At 41.6% G+C, this 21588-nt stretch overlaps 1 protein-coding gene across 1 annotated transcript in view; it reads left to right on the forward strand.

The window, feature by feature from the left end:
* Borcs5 (BLOC-1 related complex subunit 5) overlaps window positions 1-21588 on the forward strand; it is a 68255-nt gene that overhangs the window by 27776 nt on the left and 18891 nt on the right. Inside the window, exon 3 of the mRNA XM_051155479.1 lies at window positions 16606-16763. Coding sequence (XP_051011436.1) covers window positions 16606-16763 — 158 coding nt within the window. The remainder of the gene's footprint in view (window positions 1-16605; window positions 16764-21588) is intronic.

The raw sequence follows: 21588 nt of genomic DNA on the forward strand, positions 1-21588 counted from the left end.
TATGTATACAGAAAACATTTTACCCACTGAGCCATTTACACACTCTCACAAATAAATATATTTCAGTATGCATTTACAGTTTTTCCTTTGGTGTAGGTGAACTCAGCTTAGAGATTTTACACATGCTAAGCACACACCACTGGGATTCAGCACCTTTAATTAGTTGGCTTTGTTGTTGTCTTGCTAGTTGGTTGGTTGGCTGGTGTTTTTAAAATAGTCTTTCTATATAACCCAGGCTAGACTTGAACTCACTAGGTAGCCCACTCGCCTCAAACTTGCAGTAATCTTGCCTCAACCTCCCAAATACTGAGATTAAAGGCATGTAACACCATACCTGGTCTGCAATTTTGTACCTCTTTTCTGGAATCTTCATTAAGCTTAGCTCTAGTAATACAGCCCCTTGGAGTGTTTGGTTGCTGCTATCCTTGGGCACAAGCTCCTTAACTAGATATGAAAATCTCAAGAGATCATCTCCATTTTCCCCCATTACTTGCATCTGTCTTGAGCTCCAGAGGCTCTTATCCAGCAGCTACCTCTTGTCTTTATGTCTTGCAAGTCTTTACTTCCAAGCCTTGCACTGGACCAGAAGCTGTCTCCTTACTATTCCTTTAAGATGGAGAGCTGTAAACACATGAGGGCTACTGTGTGTCCTAGCTGATGAGCCCATAGCAAATAGTTCGTCTCTGTTCTAGAACTTCTTTTTCTTGTCTTTTTTTGAAACAGGGTCTCACTGTAGTCTTGGCTGTCCCTGGAACTCACAGAGATCCACCTGTCTCTACCCCTCTGAGCGGTGGGATTATAGGCATGTACCACCATGCCCGGCTATGGAAGTTTTTCTTAGCCTGCCTTCTTATTCACCCTTTTTATCTTCTCCAGATGGCTAATGACACATTTAGATAGATCACAGACGAGAAAAGGGGAAGATATTTAACATGGCTGCTGTGGTTGTACAGGGAGCATGCAAAAGTTCTAATTTTAAAGTCTGTGTCCTGGGTGTGGAGGGAAGAAAATATCACACGGGCAAGTAGAAAACTGTGGTATGAGTGAGTAGAGGCGGGAGCCACTCCTGAGGAGATGGGCATGAGGATGACTCGGGAAGGAGGCTCTCTAGAGTGAAGGCAGTGGAAAGGGGCCCAGTCAGCATGTCGGGCTTGCTAAGGTCAGGATCAGGTGTACCAGAGCCTAGCTGTGCAACACCACCTTTGCTTCCATAGCTTATGTCACAGAGAAAGGGACTTCACTGAAAAATGATAGGACACAAGCAACTAAACCCCCAGATAGAACGCTGGAAGTCTACTGAGCTGGCCGTGGACGTTTGCCTCCTCCTTTCCCTGGACTGTCCCTCCTGGCTTCCCATCTCTACTCATCCCTCCTGCCCAGGGTATCGAAAGAATCTGTGAGTAAAATTATTAAATTATGGTGTTAGTGAATTGTGGAGAACAGAAGAGATGTCAAAAGCTTAGCTGTAGTAAAGAGAGGGAATTAAAGAAGGAAGATGGTTCCAAAGGGACCCACCTCACCGCAGCTCCCGTACATCAGCTCCGACGCTGTCTACCTTCAGAGCCTGCTCACTGTCCAAGGCAGGGTCTCCAGCTACTTTTGTCTTTTGCAACCTAACGAATTTCAAAGTCATCCTATACGAAAATTAAGAAGTGTAAGAGGGTTCTGACTTTGACTTCTGCCATGTTCAATATCATGCCAGTGGACTTACTACTGCCTTAAGAACCTTAGATGTACCTTGCACTCAGTGATGGTTTGCTGACTAACTTACAATAAAAAGGGAGAGACATAAAACACATTTCTATACAGGATGTGGCTTTTCTTTCTTTCTTTTTTATTGTATATGAGTGCTTTATCTGCAGAAGAGCGCATCAGATCACATTATAGATGGTTGTAAGCCACCATTTGGTTGCTAGGAATTGAACTCAGGATGTCTGGAAGAGCAGGCGGTGCTCTTAACCTCTGAGCCGTTTCTCCAGCCCCCAAGATGTGGTTTTATTGTATCAGAAAACATGGCACCAGCACATTCAAAGCTGTGGTATTGGGGGGCGGGGAATGGAGAGGGACCAGAAATCATGAGGAATTGAGATCGGATCGCAGTTCCCACATCAGATGATACTGGATAGATTATCTAACATGGATGGATGCCAGAAGTAAGGGTCAAAATGGTCTCCATAGACTCAAAAGATGGGCTAAAACCACAATAACAGTTAAAATCAATAGGCCATTATACATTTAAATTAAAAATAACCAGTTGTACATGATGTGGTACAAATAACAATGACAATTCAGTGTGGGTTTTTACTGGTCACAAGTTTAGAAAGTGGTATTCATGGGCACAGTACTTGGCCCCAGTGACTGCTGGAGGCTCTTCGGGCTAAAGAAAGAAATTTGGAGGCAATGCCTTGAAATTACAACTGCTATTATGGTTTTATTTGTTGCAACAGGAAACATGACACCGACACATTAAAGCTGTGGGATGTGGGGGCGGTGTATTGCTGGAGAGATGGTTCAGAGGTTAAGAGCACTGACTTTTTTTATTATGAGGACCAGAAATCAGATCCCAGTGCCCATAGCAGGCAACTTACAACTGCCTATAACTCCAACGTCAAGGGATCCAGTGTACCTCTAGCCTCCACTGGCATTTCTATATATTCTCACACAGATATACACCTATAGACAGAAACACGTCTTTTTAAAAAAAAAACTCTGTTTTGGAGAGATTAGTACAGCAATGGTCTGAGATGGACAAGCTAGTTAAGGTAGTCACTCTAGTTTTCTAGTGATAGACTGATGAACGTCTTGACTGAGTTAGGGACAGTAGAAGAAGCAAATCTGAGATATCTCAAAAGAAGAGATGGAAGACCAAGAAGATGGAGGGCGAGACCTAAAAACCAAGAGCAAATATGCCTGATTGGGGAGGCAGAATTGAGAGGGGAGATTAATTTGTTAAATTGGATCCTCTGAACACAGCTAGTAGAGTAATTTCAGTGCTGTAGGCTGAACAGCATGACCTAGCACCTAGGAGTGCTTCTGTGGTCACGTGGGAACTTTTGATGAGGTGGGAGTGTTTTTGGAAAGGGAGGGCAGCAGGCATCTTTCAGATGTAATGGTTTTCTGAGTTGAATTTGCCCTGCTGGCAGCCTCCCAGTCGTGGCAAACACTCTGCACCGATGTGTTTAGCACACAAGTAATGTTGCAGGCAAGGCTCTTGGGGAGGAGTAGGGGGGATTGTGAAATCGCTGTACTATTATTTACTGTTCGTGCCAGGGAACAATCCATCTGTGGCTCTGCGTCTTTAAACCCAGGATGAATACTAATAGGAACTTATGGCACTCTGGTTGGAAATTGCTACCCTCGTTTAGAAGCCATTAACAATTGTGTTGATAAAATAATGTTTTAAATGGAGCATGTGAAACCCATGTTTAGGAGCTGTACTCTTCCAGAACACTAGCTTGTAAAGTACTCATTGGGGCCTGTGGGTGGGATGAAGTCACCTGAGCAGTTTTCTGTAATTATAACCTTCAGAGCCGCTTCCTTTGCCTTTTCCAGCTTAACTTAGAGCAAGCTCAGCAGCCGCAGCAGTGCAGCAACCTGTCATTTTCCTTTTCTCTATAAACTGGTGAGTGTGTTTATGTATGTGAGTTTGTGTGTGTGAGTTTGTATGTATGTATGTGTGTGTGTGAGTTTCTGTATATATATGTGTGTGTGTGTCAGGGTGTGTGCATGTATGCATGTGTGTGTATGTGTGTGTGTGTGTGTGTGCACGCACACACACACACACACACACATTGCCAGGGATGGAATCCACAACCTGCATGCTAGGCAAATGCTGTACCACTAAGCTACACCAAATCCTGGGATTTTGCTGAATAGTCACAGTTACAGGAAAAAATAGATTTTCTATTCTTATTCCTTTTTTAGTTTACTTCAATTTGTATTTCAATATGTATTTTTGTTGGAACCCACAAACAGTGAGCTCTCTGCCTAAAGATTACATACAGGTAAGATAATTAACTCTACTAGCATCTGCTGAGATCCCCCTAAAGAAATGTTAATGTCGTATCTGTCACAGCTTCGTGGGTTGGGTTCCTTGTGCACATCCCAGAATGTGATAGAATCAGCTAGCACTGGAGGCAGCTTCTGCTTTCTGATCTTAGATCCCAGAATGATATCTTTTCAGCTGTGCATTCTAATTTGGGAGGCTTACACTGCAGGGGAGCTGAGGCCTCAGAGGCTTTACAAGGGAGGATCTGAAGCTGGCATAGTTCTCTAGGTCCATGATGCTGACCACATTTAAACACCAGGATCATATTTTCTAATAAGCTCTCTGAATTTCAGATTACTTCATGTGTAAGATAAAATTGTTGGCTTTCAGAAGCGTTTACGTGGTGCCTTGCTATTTTTACCTTTTCTCTCCCATAACTAGCAAAAATACTCTTGAATAGTCTAGGGCTTGCATTTTTAAAAAATCTATTAGCTCTTTCTGACAGTGCTCAAATAGGCATATCTTTTCCAGGGTTAAAAATGATCACGTCATCTTGTTATGTTACTGTTTCTATTAACTCTGGCAATGTTTTGTCTTGCTGAGGCTGCTTGGAAAGTTCTCTGTGTACGTGCATAGGGCTTTGGCTCACAGAAATGTTTCAGAAGATGTGAGAATACATCAAGAGCTTGGTAAGGGCAAACAGAAGGAAGTTAATCATCTTTGTTGCTTCAGAACTGAGCAAACGTTTTGGGAGAGCGAGATTCATGCTGGACATCACTGAATAAGAATGAGTTGATGTCACAGTTGGCCAGAAACAACTTTTTTTTTTTTTCATACAAATAATACAACATCATGGGGAGGAAGAGTGAGGGCAAAGGGAAACGAATTCCAGGAGAAACTAAGCTGGAGAAGGAACGTAAAAGTGACTCACTTGTTGAGAGTGGAATTACTGTGGTATAAAAGCTGTGCTTTTCTTATTCGGGGGAGTCTGCCTTAGAGCAGGAGCTGGGGAGGGGGCTATTTCCTGGCTCCTCTCTTGGCTCAGAGGGCTGCTGTGCGCTGATCCCTGAGGAGGGTTGTATAATAGTCTTGACTCATTGTCAAGGAGGAATGGCCCCTGTTGCTCTTTTGGCTCAAAATAGTCTTACAATAACAGTAAGTGAAGAAGTCCTAAGACATGATAATATGGAACTCAGAATAGTCATTTTAGCAGATGTTTTCAAACACTGGAGGAAGTGCCACCACCTCTGCCTCCCCCTCCTCCTAGTTCTAGGTGAATTTAGTGGAACTTTGGGAAGCCAGATTCAGGTGACTTAATTATCCATATTTCTAAAAACTCAGCTATGTCAAGATTGACCAAATACAGGTTGAAGTTACCTAGAGTTCTCTGACTAAGTGAACGTCTATGGTCTAGGGTCTTAGAGCAGGAGTGGGTTGCAGACAACACTGGCACTTCAGGTGGCCTAATCTTCATTGTGTGTGTGTGCTATGCTATGTTTTGAAGCTGGTGAGCTTCTCTGCTCACTAAATTCTAATAGTGTCCCCAGTTCTGTGACTGTTTGGAGAGCTCCCCCTTCTTTTCTCTAAGGGCAAGGGAGGCTGAAAACAGTATGTCATACCAAACTGTACATTTTCTTTGTTATTTATTTATATAAAGATCTTGGGAAATCTTAAGGAACTGTGCACTTGTAATATAGTATAGCTTTCATTTGGAATGGATTTTATTTCTGAAAACTGGATAAAATAGTTTGGAAAACTGGGTGGTGGGAAAGACATTGTCAGGAAGAGAGAAAAATGCACCAGGCTTCTTAAGTAGATTGTTGGTCCCCAAGCTGACCAACTGTCTGGTCCTGTGGGTGCTTTCTTTATTTTCTGAGAGGCAGAAGGTCAGTAGTAGCGCATGGTGGAGACAAAGGGTTGGAGGAAATAAGAGATCCAGGACTTGGGGAAGAAGCAGGAATGATGGAGGGACTGGGATTGGTATGCAAAGATGAGAGACAGAGGTGGTGAAAGGTGGGAACAAAGAAACTAAGGTTCCCTATGACGTTGTCAGGGTTAGAATGGTGGTACTTCTGGAACTATTTGGAATACCACAGACCTGGAGCTTCTAAGTGAAAAACCTTATGAGATAATGATACCATTTACACATCTTCACATCCATATTGGAAGTTAGTATTTAATGTCCCTTTGCAGGTTTCAGCTTATAGCCTAACTTTCAAAAGACAGGTGTCTTCCTAGATGTTAAGCCACCACCTAGTACACTGTGCCTTTTGCTTTCATTGTGGCTTCTAGGTCTCAGCAGCATTTACCCCCAGATTTCACCAAGTTTGACTCAGAATCATAGTTTTCCACTGATCTCGTCCTTCTGAAAGTAACTCAATGCATTATTAGAAAAGCTACACACAAACACTAGCCAAACATTAGCTTCAAATTTGCCAGATAAAATGCTATTAAATAAAATGCAAAAATAAAGGGAAAACTTATGAAATATGAGCAAGTCTCCATAATCTTTGTCATCAGCTACAAGTTTTAACCTTGGTTTCACACCAAGGCCTAATTGGGCCTATGACCATTTCTTGGACTGCTGCCCCAGTGGTCATTCAGTTCTGCATGCCTAGCACTGGATTTTAAGACTTCGGCCAGTTGTCACTCTAGCAGCCTTTCTTCAAGTGAAAGTCTTGTTTGTGTCACAGGCTATTTTTCTGAGCACCCAGCATGTTACCGTCTCTTTAATTGTCTAAGCTAGTTAACTCTTACCACAAGCAGAAATTACCTGGTCAAACACATGACTAAAGAGAAGTCATAGTTATTCCCGAGTGTTGCCTAGGGCTAAGGGCAAGGTAACCAACACTCTTGGGAAGTAGTACCATGGCTTGCCTGAACTTTACAGAGGCCTCTTACATCCCAAAGAGTTTAAGAGTTCCTGCTATGGGAAGAGAGCCTTGTCCTCAACAGAAATTGCCTCAATAGAAATCACTAATGCTTATGATATTTAGAACTTCTCTTTAATTTATAGTAACTTGGCTAATAGAAGTAACAGATGCTCTCTTCATTCATCTTTATCAGATCTTAATAATAATTTTGTCCTATTTGTTTCAGATCTTTTGTCCCTTCAATGAAAAGAAAAAACAAACTCAAATCTCCCATCCCATAGGTAATTGCTAATTTTTATTGTCAGCTTGATTAAATTAAGAGACTTTTAGAGGCTAGGTGGTACATACTTATAATCCCAATCATTAAGAGATAGAGACAGCATCAGGAGTTCAAGGGTAGCCTCAGCTAAAAATCAAGTTTGAGGTCAGTACATGAGGTACTGTCTCAAAAACAAACAGTAAAAATAAGGAATGAATTAATGTCTAGGATGTTAGTGACAACTTTCAGTTATATCTGTGCATGTGTCCATGAGGAGCATGAGGAAAGACCTGCCCTTGATGTGGATAACATCATCCCATGGGGTTGGCGTGAACTGAGTGAGAATAGAGGAAAGGGTAAAGCCAGCAGAGTACCAATGTGCATCTCTCTGCTTCCTGACATGTGGAGATGTGAGGAAGTAGCTGCGACCTTCTTCCACCCTCCTCAGATATCCTGATGCTCTGGCTTCCCTGCCGTGATAGACTGTGTCTCCTCAAACTGTGAGCCAAAGTAAGTCCCTACTGTCTTAGTTTTCTCCTTGATAGGTATATGGTCACAGCATCAAGAAAAGTAACTAATATGTCACCCTTTTTAACATTCTCTGATATTCTGTCCTTCTCCCTAAGGAACACAGTAAAGGGAGTCATCGTCTGACTTGTGTTTTCCATGACTGCTTCTTCCTGGATATCTGCACAATATATGTATTTCACTTGTATATGAATAGTGTCCTATGTGCAAGCTTCATATACTTCTGCTGCTTTTTCCTTGCTTATATTTTTTTAGATTTACCCATGATGATATAAGCCTTATTTATCCATTGTTGTGGAGCATGCCATTGAATAACTAATTCACAGTGTATTTAGCCGTTGTCTTATTAATGACTGAGATTTCCCTCTTGTCTCATTATTGAAAATTCTGTAGTATACATTCTTTTTCACACTTTCTGCATATGCATAAGAGTTTTCTCTAGGGCAGGTAACTGATAACAAGTTGCTGTCCCATAATGCACACATTTTTGCCTTATCACACTTAATTTACCCTTCAAAGTAGTAATGCTAATTTATATCCTTGCTTCCTACGTTGAGTTCCTGTTGCTCTGCATCCTCAATAAAAGCCAATATTGTCCAGCTGTTTCATGCTTATCAATTAATTTAAAGGTAGCAGTGTGCCTAGCAACCATCGAAAGCACAGGCCACGATATAAACCTGACTTTTTAATCCCAGCCTTCCTTCTTTGAAAGGATTTATTTCACTTTCTGTGTCACAAATCCAAGATAACTATAACACAGCTTTCTGTGCTCACATTTTGATAACAAATGATTGTGCTTATTTTAAAGAAATGGAAGAACAATTACAAAACAAAATTAAAACATTCTACTATATAGGCATAACCATTAACATTTTGTTATGTGATTCCTCCTCCTTCTGTGGACAGAAGGATATGCATTTGCTTGCAGTTAGAATTGTATTGAATGTGTATTTTATGTCACAGTTTTGACTAAAATTACATTCTGGCATTCACCATATCATTTGGATATTATTTGAAAACACCATTTTAGTTGCTCTCTTTGGGCAACTATTTTAATTTAACCATTCTCTTGTTTGAGGACATTCAAATAACACTGGAGCTTTAAAAAAAAATCTGGCCATGTAAATCCTCATCTCTGGGTAGCTCTGTAGGAGAGGCCAAGGGAGGTTTATGGGTTTTGAGCCAATATGATTGTGAGCACAGCATCCAGGAAGGAATACACAGCTGAAAGGAAAACAGCATGCTTCAGAATTAGGACATCTATTCACCTTCTCTCCTATTTGAGTTGAGTGGTAACCTTGGCTCTCACCTCAATGGAGACTCTTTGGTCATTAGGGGCATTGTTAGTCAAACTCTACTTTTCCATGAGCACCAGAAAGCTATCTGTATCTTATAGCATGTAAAACTCTTAGGATCTTAGAACCTGAAGGGGCTTCTCCCTCCTCCCTTCCTCCCTTTTTCCCTCCCTCCCTCCCTCCCTCCTTCTCTTTCTTCCTTCCTTTTTTCCTTTCTTCCTTTCTGTTTCTCTTTCTCCCTCCCTCCCTCCATCTCTTTCTAAAAGAGACTTGTATTTATTATCTTATTTATGTATGTGTATGTATGTATTTCTGTGAGTGAATGCCACTTGTATGCAGATGCCAGAGGAAGCTGGAAGGATCCCTTACTGCTGGAGTTCCAGCAGATTGTGAGACACTCAGTGAGGATGCTGGGAACTGCACCCAGGTCCTCTGGAAGAGCTCTAAGCACGCTTAACTACTGAGCCATTGGGAGATGCCTTTTCCACAGCCCTTTACTCTTTTCATTTCTCTGACAAGAGCAACATAAAGAATGGTTAGTTTACTTTACTTTGGCTCATGGTTTGAGGATACAGTTCATCGCAGCAGGGAAGGCAAGGCAGCAGCTGGGCCCTTTGCATCCAGCCAGGAAGCACAGCACAATGCATGCTTGTTCTCAACTTAATTTCCCCTTTCAATTCACGCCTAAATGCTGGTGCCTGAATTTGAGGTAGGTCTTCCCATCTCAATCATGAGCCAATTTAGAAACTCCTTATGCCCAGAGGTTTGACTCTGCGGTTCTAAAAACCTACCAACTTAACAGTATTAACCATCACAGATTTCTGTTTTGGAAATTTTTATTGAAGTAGGTTGCTGGTCTTTTGTGGCCAGAGAGCTCATTGTAATACAAGGCAGATGTTTCCCTATTGGACAACTTTGATTAGTTGAGTCTTTTCCTTCTGATGAACCTAAATCTGATTTTATGTAACCCCCATTTAGTCTTAACTTACAATGAAAGACTACATACATGTGTTTGGCTTGATTTTAAATTAATGAACATTTTAGAATTATTTATTTTATTATTTTCTGTATTAGTACATGCTTGCATGATTGTCTGAGCGTGTGCCCACATGTGTGTCTGTATGAGTGTGCTCCCACATGTATGTCTGTGGTCAAAAGAGGGCACATCCCCTGGAACTGGGGCTTCAGACACTTGTGAGCTGCTGTGTGGGTGCTGGGAATAGGACCCAGGTCCTCTGGAAGAACAACTACTTAACTGCTGAGCCAACTTTCCAGCCTGCTTGTATTACATTTTTTCCCTATGTATTTTGTTTTATCTTGTCTAGACAGAAATTGTATATATAAACATTGGTCGGACAGGAAAGCTTCCTATGTATTGTTATATTCAATAGATAGACAAGTCCTTAAGTGTCCAGGGCACTACAATAGCAACTACTTTTTCCTTTTTTTTTTTTTTTGGCTTAAAGATGTTACATACATGATCTCATTTAATTGCTTTATAAATATCTGGCATTGGCATTTCCTCATTGGCAAATATGGGTTGTTGAGACTGAAAGAGTAGTCAGAGCTGAAACTTAACACAGGGTTAGTCCTGAAGCCTGTTGATTTAACTAGTTTGCAAGGCTATTTCCCTAACCTTAATTACATTCACTTCAACATGAATTACACATCTTCCTGTTCAAAACACCCGTGTGATTTTACATCACTTTGTCGTCACTTTGCCCCACTGGCAGCGTGGTGTGATTTCTGGAGGTGTGTGGCTTCTGCTTGCTTCCCTTGCCTCTCTCACCTGCTCTCTTTGCTTTGGGACATCAGAGTATAGTCTCCTTTGGTGGCCCAGCTCTCCCTGTCCTTTCTGCTTCTGGAGGAACTGCAGCAGAGAATGAAAGAAGGGCAGCAGACAGTCATGTGATGTTTCCTATGAGTGATATTGAGCATGATTTCACAGTTACGTGCCTTAGGGACACTGGGAGGGACACTCAGATCCTTTTAACTGGAGTATCATCGACAACAAGGGCACTGACTCATGTGTTCAAGGACTTAGAATGCGGACGCCTGATGGTGGGAATCTTTGTGTTCATTGTTTCATAGAGATGCAGATAATATCACAGCGAACTTGGGGCCAGGGGTCAGGGAACTAACTAATAGGCCCACTGAAGTTGTCATTTATTATCGTAGATCAGTCAAGCTTTGACCAGATGATGACGCATATACTGTGTGTGTTGTCATGTAGTTGCTAGGGGAAGGAACAAAGTTTACTACCTGGTCTTTTTGATCTTTAGTGTCATTTATCTTATAGTTCCATATAACCGCTTTTCTGTGTGTTCAAAGGTCGCAGTCAAACAATTTATAGATAAAGCCTCACTTAGAAACCAGCACATATCTTCAAATAAGGGTGACGTAAGTTTACTTCAGAAGCAGTAGTAAGTTCATTTCTTTGTAGTAATAGAAGTAAAATATGTGTTATACAGTGAGTGTGATGGGACACACCTATGATCAATCCTAGCACTTAGAAAGCTGAGGCAGGAGGCCTGAGACAGGTCCAGAAGATTGCCTGGACCACATAGTGAGTTCCAGGCCAGGCTGGCCTTCAGAGTGAGACCCCGTCTAAAAATCTGTGTCTCTCTTTCTCTTTGTTTCTGTCTCTCTATTTCTCTGTCTCTCTTTCTCTCTGTCTCTCTGTCTCTCTCTGTCTGTCTCTCTCTCCGTCACACACACACACATTAAAGTGTAGCTGCTCAAAATGAATGTAAATCCAGAGCTTTGCTTGGGGAAATGGGGTGGGATGGTGTGTATTTAAGTGTCTTAGATGTTCCTAGAGAGTTTTATCCCTGTTAGTCTCTTTGTGCTGCTATAATGAAATACCCAAGAATGGATGCTTTATAAGGAACATAAATTGATTTTTACAGTTTAAAAAGTTGGGCAACCCACGATCTGGTGCTACCAGTTGTTTAGTGAGGGCTCAGGGCTCAGGCTTGCTGTCAAGCCTGCATATTGTGACACCACCGAAGCTGAAAGGACAGAGAAACCACCTGCCTGTCAAGGCCTTTAGGAATTTCATTGCCTAATCACGTCATAAAGGCCCCACTTCCTCACACTGTCACAAGTTTGGAGGGGACATATTCAACCCATAACAAGAACTTAGTAATGTAGATAACACTTTCCTTTAGCAAGGTTACACAGAGGCGGGGTGAGGGAGGGAGGAAAGGAAGGGGAAAGAGGAGCAGGAGTTGTTCACTGACTGGACACATGAACCCTGGAATATGTGGGCCCCTCCCCCACACTAAATAAAATGTAAAAAAAAAAAAAAAGTTAAAATGAAAAATTGAAAGTTGAGACTTGGAAGAAAATTTGGTTTGAGAACCCTGTTTCCAGGCAAGGAAACGTAATTTTATTTTATTTTATTTTATTTTTTCCTGTTGATCCCACTTTTCCTACCCTGGCCTTCTTCTTACAAGAGTATTGTAGAATGTGTTTGCTTAGTGAAATCTAAAATTAATCAACCTGATCCTAGGTTATCTAATATAGCCTAAAGTGTATCATCTCAGCCCTTTTCTGAGGCTGTGCTTACTGGCTTTAGTCCACTCACAGTGTTGTCCTTCACTTTCCCATAATCGCAAACTGAACTCTGGAGCCATTAAACCGTGACCTCAGCGCCCTTCACCACAGTCATGACAACCATTGATCTCTCCCTTTCTCCACAAATCGCACCATTCTCTGTCCTTTTTTGTCTGGCTTATATCAGCTAAAGAGATGTTTCGAAAGTTCTTTATTAAGTCTGAATAATGTTCTGAGACCGGAGGACAACTTCGGGAGTCAGTTCTCTCCTCCCATGCTGTCTTGCATCAGTGCCATGACTGTCCACTGTGCAAGTCTTTTGCTCCTTCTGTGGTTCCCCCTAAGCACTGTATGCTTTTGATGTGACTGTCATCGAACCTGCTTTCTTGATTTCTGTGCTTCGTGGATTTCTCATCCTTAGTTCATGAAAATGCAACTGGGTTGCATTTTGAGTTGACCTTGTGTCCTCTGACTTTACTAATTTTTCATTTATTAATCCCAGCAGTCTCTTGAACAGTGTTTAGAGCTTTGTACATATGAAGCCATCCCTGCGATCAGAAGCCGCTTTAGTTATCCCCTCCAGATTGAACACCTCTTCTTTCTCTCCATGCTTAACTGTTCTGGTTGGAACTCCAGTACCATGCTGGGTAAAAGGGCTAAAAGAAGGGCGGGGGGGGGGGGTTACTGTTTTGTTTCTGACCTCATGTCTGGTCTGTTTTCTTGGGGCCATTATTTTTTATTATATTTCCGTCTGCTTGTCAATCTTGTCAATCTTTTTCATTCAGAGTTCTTATTTTTGGAGGCATCATACTAGTTTGGGTTGTTTTTCTTTTTCTTTTTCTTTTTTTTTTTTTTTTTTGTTTTTTTTTTTTTGTTTTTTCTTTTTTTGGTTCTTGTGTCCCTGTGTTGCTATTTTGCACCTGACCATTCAGTTGCCCCCTACTTTCTTTTTATTTCTGCCTTTTAAAATACCTTTTTTTTTTTTTCCCCCCTAATAGGATCTCATGTAGCCCTGGCTCATATTGAACTTGCTATGTAGCCAAGGTTGGCCTTGAACCCCTTCCTGATCCTCTTTCCTCCATCTCCGAAGAGTAGAGATCACAAACATGCACATCACTGCGTGCTGCTGTATGTTGTGACCTACAAAGCAAATGACATTTCCTAATGTACCCCGGGGTGCTGCCATGACGGGCCGCGTGGGTTGGTCTCAGGCAATGGAGATGTGCCCTTGTAGGTTCTCCAGCTGTAATCAGCACCAGTGATGCCTAGAGTCTGCGGAGGTTTCCCTTCTCGGTGGCTGAGGCTCTTTTAGGTGATGCGGGTTCACGGCTGACTTGACATAGGACACCCAGTCACTGAGGGCACAGGTCAGATTCTGTGGGTTGCTTGGAGATAACCTTCTTGCTGGTTTGCACAGGTGAAGCACAGCTAGCAGTAGTGGTGGGTCCCTCCATTTCCTTAGGGATATGTCGGGGTGGGTATTACACTGGTGGACACGACACAATAAGAGTTACAGGGCAGTTGTCTGTCACCATCCAGGTCCAGGCTCTACTGCATACTCAACAAGCATTGCACCAGCTGGGCCACCTGCCAGGTCCGGCCAGCCCTACCACTCCTTAGAAAAGGAGAAGAGGGACTGACAGGTTGGCCAAGGCACCCAGTATACTTGCATGAACACACAGACACACACACACACACACACACACACACACACACACACGCACACACGCACACGCACACACACACAAGTGTATAAATATAAAAAAAGCATCTTTGGTTTAGAAAGGCAAGAGTAAGGGTTGGGGTGTTGACTCCTGGGTAAAGTGCTTGATGCAGAGCATGAGGACCTGAGTTGGGCTCTTAGACCTTACAGAGAAAGCCAGGCATGGTATTGGCGAGGAAATCCAGCAGGTAAAGGTGCTGGAGTCTGGCCCCAGAGCTACTGGCAGTTGATGGCGCTGGAGAGGAAGAGTTGGTCTTCACTAGGAGTGTGATTCCTGTAGGTTGAGTAGGTTGCAGTGGACAATCCCACACCCATATGTACATAAACAGAACTAATTGGATTCAATGGTTTACTTCCAAAAAAAAAAAAAAAAAAAAAACAGAAAAGGACAAGAAGTTAGGAGGAGGTAAGTATGCACGCACACAAACGGTGCACACCTATGATTCTGGCACTGGGAGGTGGGATCAAGGATCTGTGGGGTTTCAAATGGTAATGTGGGGAGGACGTTAGCATTTAGCTCACACAGAGGGACCCCCCCCCTTTATAGTGTGTTGATTAATTATACCTTCCTAGTAACTTTTTCCAGAGTCATAGAGTCCACGTTCTGGATTCTATCGTGTTAAAAACCCGTGTCCAGCATTATGCTATTAATCCGTAATGCTACAACTATGCTCTCAGGGCTGAGAAGTTCAGTTTGGCAATGGCCTAATTTAATAACCACATGGCTCTGTACTGTGCTTTATGTTTTAATTCTTATGATGTTAAACATAAAAGAACTCAGAAAGATGGTCACCAAATTTCTAACCCTGATGATTTTTCCACTCAGCATTTTACATGAAGAGGTGGATATAGTTGGAAATTTGTTGGCTTTGTTAACATCTGCCTGGATCCTCACCCAGTCCCGTGAGCCCACTCCTCATTTTTTTTCTAAAAAGAGTGGTTTCAACCTGATCCCCGGGTAAATGTTCAGTGTTTGCCATATGCTAACCCACCACTTCATAAACAGAATCCATTAGATCAGATTTTAGCTCAGTAAACATCTGCTTTGTATGACTCTCTGTTTCAAGCTAAAGACAACTAGAAAACTAAGGGAGTGGCCCTGTTCCTTACTAATTTACAAACTTTATTTATTGAACATGAAATTTTAACCATAAGATTTTTTTCTTTCTTTTTTTTGTTTTTGTTTTTTTCAAGATGGTGTTTCTCTGTGTACCCCTGGTTGTCACAGGATCCCCAAGACCCTACGAGGAGGTTTCTGTGGTCAAGCCATTTTTGTGATAATATTGGACATCATTTGCAAATCACTGTCAGTCTTATAAGTGTACAGTGGAGTTTCCCAGAGATTTTGGGAGGAGAAATGGCAACTTACATGCAGAGGAGATAAGAAAAGTCATTGTTTTTCACTAAGCAAAACATCCAAAAGACTTGTGAAAATATAAACCAATATTACCCTTCTGACTTTTTCGTTTTGGAAAATAGAAATGTTTTCCTCAAAATAGGTGATATGTCAATCTGTAAAGTGTTAACTATTATTTTAGTTTTTTGAGATGCATGCAATTATTTAACATTAAAGAATTTTATCAGTCTTAACCTTTAATAGGTTAACAACAATAGATATGATGCCAGTAATTCTTGAAAATGTTTATGAGAAGCTTGCTTGATAGGAGCAGAACTATCGCCCTGGCAACCAAAAGTTCTAGTCAGGGCTTTGCCTTCTGACCATAGGCAGCTGTAGTAGCCTCTGTAATTAAAATGGTTTCTTTTTAAGTAGGTGGTGATAATTATACCCTGACCCATGCCCCTATAGGAAACCATGGTGATTCAATATACAGACATTGAGAACATAATTCCCTGTGCTTACTGAAGCTCTACAGATAAACAACCAATTTTAGGAAAAAAAGGAAGTATTTCAGGTGGTTAGCTTGAAGTCTGGCTTTTGTTTTCATTTTGGTATCAAATTTTTATAATTTCCTCATACATTTTTTTCAGTTTCTCAGATAGCCTTATTAATGACCAAATGCACCTTCCATCCTTTTCAATCAAAAGGGGGTATGTCCTCCTAATACTTTGAAGTGGTGTGATAAGGCCAGGAGCACTGTCTGAGGGAAGCCACTGGCTCCCTCTCTTCCTGATGCTCAGGTTACGCAGCCTCTCCCTTGTGTGTAAAACAGAAAAAGAAAGAAAAGCCCAGGAAGTATCAGGGAGAAGCTGGTGGTGAGTGGTTGGGATCTATAAAAGGTAGTTGAAGAGATTTTCCTTTGCGTAGAGCAGAAGATGCTAAATTAAATGCCTCTTTTCCTGCCTCTGTGAGCTTCAGCTAGGTCAGTCACAAGTTTACCAGCAGAATTTCTCATTTCACTTTTTCATCTTTCTCCTTGAAGGGCTCTTGAGTGGACAGACATCCCCAACAAATGCCAAACTGGAGAAGCTAGACTCTCAGCAGGTGTTGCAGCTCTGCCTCCGGTACCAAGATCACCTGCACCAGTGCGCAGAGGCAGTTGCTTTTGATCAGAATGCTCTAGTCAAGCGAATCAAAGAGGTAACATCCCTATGGGGGGGGGGGGAGACCATCCCAGACTCGTGGCATTAGTAAGACATGCTGGTGAAGAATGGTTCTCAGGTGAGAAGAGCTGGCGTTTGCCTCCTGCTTCACAGCTGACTTGGCCAGGCTTCTTGTTTAAGTTTCTTGTTCATGAGAAATGGGCCTAATAGAAGTAGCAAGGTCGAATGTACTGAGACTGCTCCATGGCCTTTAGCTGGGTTAGTGTGTAGAAAGCCTCACCATTATAAATTTGCTCTAGTCATATCTGTGTTCGGCTTTTCTTATGTATTATCTCTATACTTTTCATAGTAAGTATTTACATTGAATGTAGGAGCCTTGACATAGTCTTTGCTCTTTGCTCTTAGTCTTCACTGTGTTAGTACACGGGAAGCGCAGTGGTTCCTTTTTGCTGAATGTAAATGATTATGCCTATTCAACCATAAGTGGTTTTGTGAATACACACCAAGTATTGTTCATGTGAAATAGCCTATAAACGAGGAACATGGCACAGGCCTGGGGCTGACGATTAATTGGGAGGATGCTTGGTTAGCAAGAGTGACTCACTGGGTTCCATGCCCAGCACCATCAAGCTGGATATGGTTGGTATATACCTGTGATCTCAATGCTCAGGATAGTGAGACAGGTCAGAACTTTGAGGTCATTCATTCCCAGCTACATAACAAGTTGGAAGCCTTGATACATGAGGCCCTATCAATCAATCAATCAATCAATTTTAAAACATGGTACAAATGTGTAGTTACCAGTAACTGTAATAGGTTCTTGGCTTAAGCACTAAAATGATTTATTGGCAAGGCCATTACATGGCACAATTTTGGGAGCACCAAGGAATAGGCAAATATGCAGTCTAAAATTTTCAATCAAGGAAGAATGTAAGTTTCTGCTGTGAGGTGATATCATCTGAAGGAAAGTTTGAGAGTGTTGTCTAAGGGAAATTGCTTAGGAGGATGGCACCTGGCATTTATTCAACACCTGACCATGGTCCTCAACTCTGATAAGAGAAGATAAGTCTGAGGAAACAAGTGATGGGCTTCCTATCACTACTCATTGCTTTCCATTAGTAATAAAGATAGTCTGTTCTTGGAGATTCTGAAGTAGTCATTCATTAGAGTAGCAATACTTCCACCATTTAGCATTGTTTTCCATAAAAGGTACGAATATATGCATTTTTTTCGTGAATAAAAAACTTGGTTCGTAAGACTTACATCACAGTAGTGAAATGCCTGGCATCATTTACTTTAGTTTCAGTACATGGCCACTTGGCCCCATTGCTTCTAGGACATAGGGAGGCACAGCAGCACGACAGGAAGTATGTGGTGGAGCAGAGGTGCTCAGCTTGTGGCAGCTGAGAGGCAGATATCAAGGGGCCAAGAAGAAAACTTCATTCAAAGGCATGCCCCAGTGGCCTCCATCTGACATCCAAGTCCCTGTCTTCCTGTACATGCTATCAAGCTATGGAGCTATCAAAGAGTTAATCCACTGGTTATGTCAGAGCCCTCAGGATCCAGTTACCTCCTAGTGGGTGGATCCATATGCTAGAGACCAAGTCTCTAAAACAGGAACATTTTGAGGAGGATTTCGTGTCCAAATCGTAACAAGTGCTATTATCTGGAACTATTCAATATGACTTTTCTTGCTGCTGGACATTGATGTGGCCTTAAGTATGTATGTATGCATGTATGTATGTATGTATGTATGTATGTATGTATGTATATATATATATATATATATATGTATATATATATATATACAGGGTCTCATGTAGTACAGTTAATACATAGCTGAGGATACCCTTACGCTTATAGCCCTCCCGCTTCCACTTTCAGAGTGCTGGGATTATAGGTGTGCACTACCACTCCCAGGTTATGTGGCGCTAGAAATGGAACCTAGGGCCTTGGGCGTGCTAGGCAAGTACTCTACCAATTTAGATATAGTCCAGGCCCTGAGCTTTTAAGTATTATATACTTGTTCAATTATATCATGATCTGTAGAGCTCTTGTCCTCATTGAGTATGCATAAGTGTCACTTCAGTTGGTTCATTTGAATGATGTGTTCTCCCCTCCCTAACTAGGGTGTGGCCCATGAATCATTGTTTTAATAAGCTTGCCAAATGATACCTAATGCTGCCCTTCATTAACTGGGATGTGGGAACCACTGGTACAAAGGACTACTTTCCAAAACAAGTCCTAAAATACTTATCCCGTGTAGGTTAAACTTGCATATTCATTACCACACCTCGGAAAGTCACATCATAGACATTTAAAGTTCTTATTAGTCTCACAGTAAAGGGAACCAGTACATTCCGAACTAATTTCACCTCAGAACACTTGCCCTAACTAACATCTGTTAACATCTCACTGAAATAAAAGCTTATTACTAGCATACATTTACCATACAAAATAATGTTTCATTATGACATTTTCATAAATTTGTATCACATAATTTGATTATACTCACCTCTCAGTCTTGCCCTTTCGTGCCTCTGCTGAGCCTCTTCATCCCAACTCGCTTCCTTCCATTTTCTTGTCTTAATACACTTTCAATAGTATTTTTTTCTTTTTTTATATATACATTTATATTATTACACATATAAACTACATATAACAAGAAGAACCACGAAACAATCAGGAAGTATATAAATGTTACACTCATAGTGTTTTGGCTATTTGTATTTGGCAGCCTTGAAGAAAACATCTTTCCTATCTTAGTGCATCTCAAATTCTGAATGTAAATCAATATCTATCCTATCTCATCTCTATCAACTTAAAACATCTATCTAGACCTAAAAACATCTTAGCCCCTAAACAACTAAGCTTAATTGTAAAACTAAACAATCTGGTCTTCAACCCCATCAGAAACTTGAGAAGGAATAAAATTAATTACCTGAGTATGCCTTTAAGCCCAGCACTCAGGAGGCAGAAGCAGGCAGCCTGCCTGGTCTACAGAGTGAGTTTCAGGATAGCCAGGGCTACAAATCTCTGTACACGTCTCTTTCTCAACCGTGTCTCAAAAAATCCAAACAACAACAACATCATCAACAACAAAACCAACATATAATTATCTTCAAGCGATGTGTGTAAAACATCAGAAGTATAAATAAATTTCATTTTTAGAATTAGGTTCCCTCCACAGAATATCTCATTATGTATAAATATGTAGGTATTCTCAAATCAAACAACATAAACACTTCTGGTTCCAAGCATTTCAGAGATGGGAGAGTCAATCTCTAGTTTCTCAGGGTTATTTCAAAACAGGCAACAGTTCTCACAGTGATGAGCAGGACCTCAGTTGTTCTCAGGGCAGAGGGAGTGACACTTTCAGGATTTTCCCTAGTGGTGTCATGTGCCCTTTGTGCTTCAGTGGGGTGACTGTTAGCAAACTCCTGAGACATGTGTCCATCTCTGCTCACTGCAAACCCAAGGGCTGGGATTAGTCACTTCCAGATACATAAGGCAGAGCACATAGTTGTGAGCAAGCACAGGCTCTCTGCTCTTAGCCCAGATGCTTCCTAGAGGCTTGGTCAGGAGTATGAAGTAGTGACCTAATGCTGTATGTGTTGAAAGGGAGATTTAGTAATCACCAAGAATATGCAGCAGAGGGTTAAGCAGCAGCTTCTGTGATCATCTTATTCACATCAGAAGAAAACCTAACTATAGCCACACACAAAACAATGTCAAATTTAGATAAGCCTTTGATAAGAATTTTGAGTCATGCTCTTGAATGAGAAATTTATGTTTAAAGATATATACATGTCAGAGGGGAGAATAAGCCATGGAAATGGCTCCCTTCCCAGCCTTACAGTAGACTTTGACCACTGGTTTGCTTATTGGCCATAAGGTGACCCCTTACCCATCCCTCAACCACTATTGCTGAGCAACTATGGCATACCCACTTAGTGGGAGGTCCTCTTGGGATTATAGGGAAATGTGACCTCGTCCTGTTCTCTGAGATGTTAGTCTGCCTGGGGAAATAAAACAACACAGAACAAAAATATAAAACCTATATCACTATCAGTAGAGTGCTGTCAATGGAGACTGTTTGGTTGCAATGTATACTGGAATTTCCATGAGAAAAATTAAGATATCCTGGAGTGATTGAGGTTAGAGAAAACAGGTGTTGGGAAATGAGTATAGACAGGTGGGAGACAGCTTGACAGTATTAGAAGAAAATTAGCTTTGGGATGTGTCATGTTGGAACACTAGTCTCTGGCCTTTGTGTCTGTGAGTCATTTCACATAATGTTTTGTGAACACTAGAGCCACAAGTGGCAAGGGGCCAGTCTTCACACTGTCTCTAACTAGTTGTGTAGCCTCAGATTGGTTTACTCAATCCTTATAAGCCTTGGTCCCTCAGTCTGTTCAGAGATACAAGAACAGTATCTGCCTCAGTGAGTTACTCAAGGTGCCATGACTAGAACTGGGGCTGCTGTACAGTCAGTGCGACAGTGTAGTCATTGTTTTCAGTACAGTGTGACTGAGAGAGAAAGGCCTGACCTTCCCATGAATTGGCTCATGGGAAGTTTCTTGAGTCTAGCAACAGGCTAAGTGCTGGCCCATTTAGAGACCTACCCTCAACAACCGGTGTGGTAAAGACCTGCCTAGAAGCAAGGCAGATATTTTCTGTGAACTCTGGTTTCCCAAAAATCCCGAGTGATTTCTTACATGCCAAAATAGGTGATTTTTGGTCTGATTCTAGGAGTGCTCGTGAACAGCAAACTGGTTCCCTCCCTAGGAAGCTTGGGTTTTCTGAAGATGTGGAGATAGATAGTGGTAAAATGTAGTCCCTGGCTTCCAAGCAGTGGACAT

This window comes from Acomys russatus, chromosome 13, assembly GCF_903995435.1.
Source record: "Acomys russatus chromosome 13, mAcoRus1.1, whole genome shotgun sequence".
Classification (NCBI taxonomy): domain Eukaryota; kingdom Metazoa; phylum Chordata; class Mammalia; order Rodentia; family Muridae; genus Acomys; species Acomys russatus.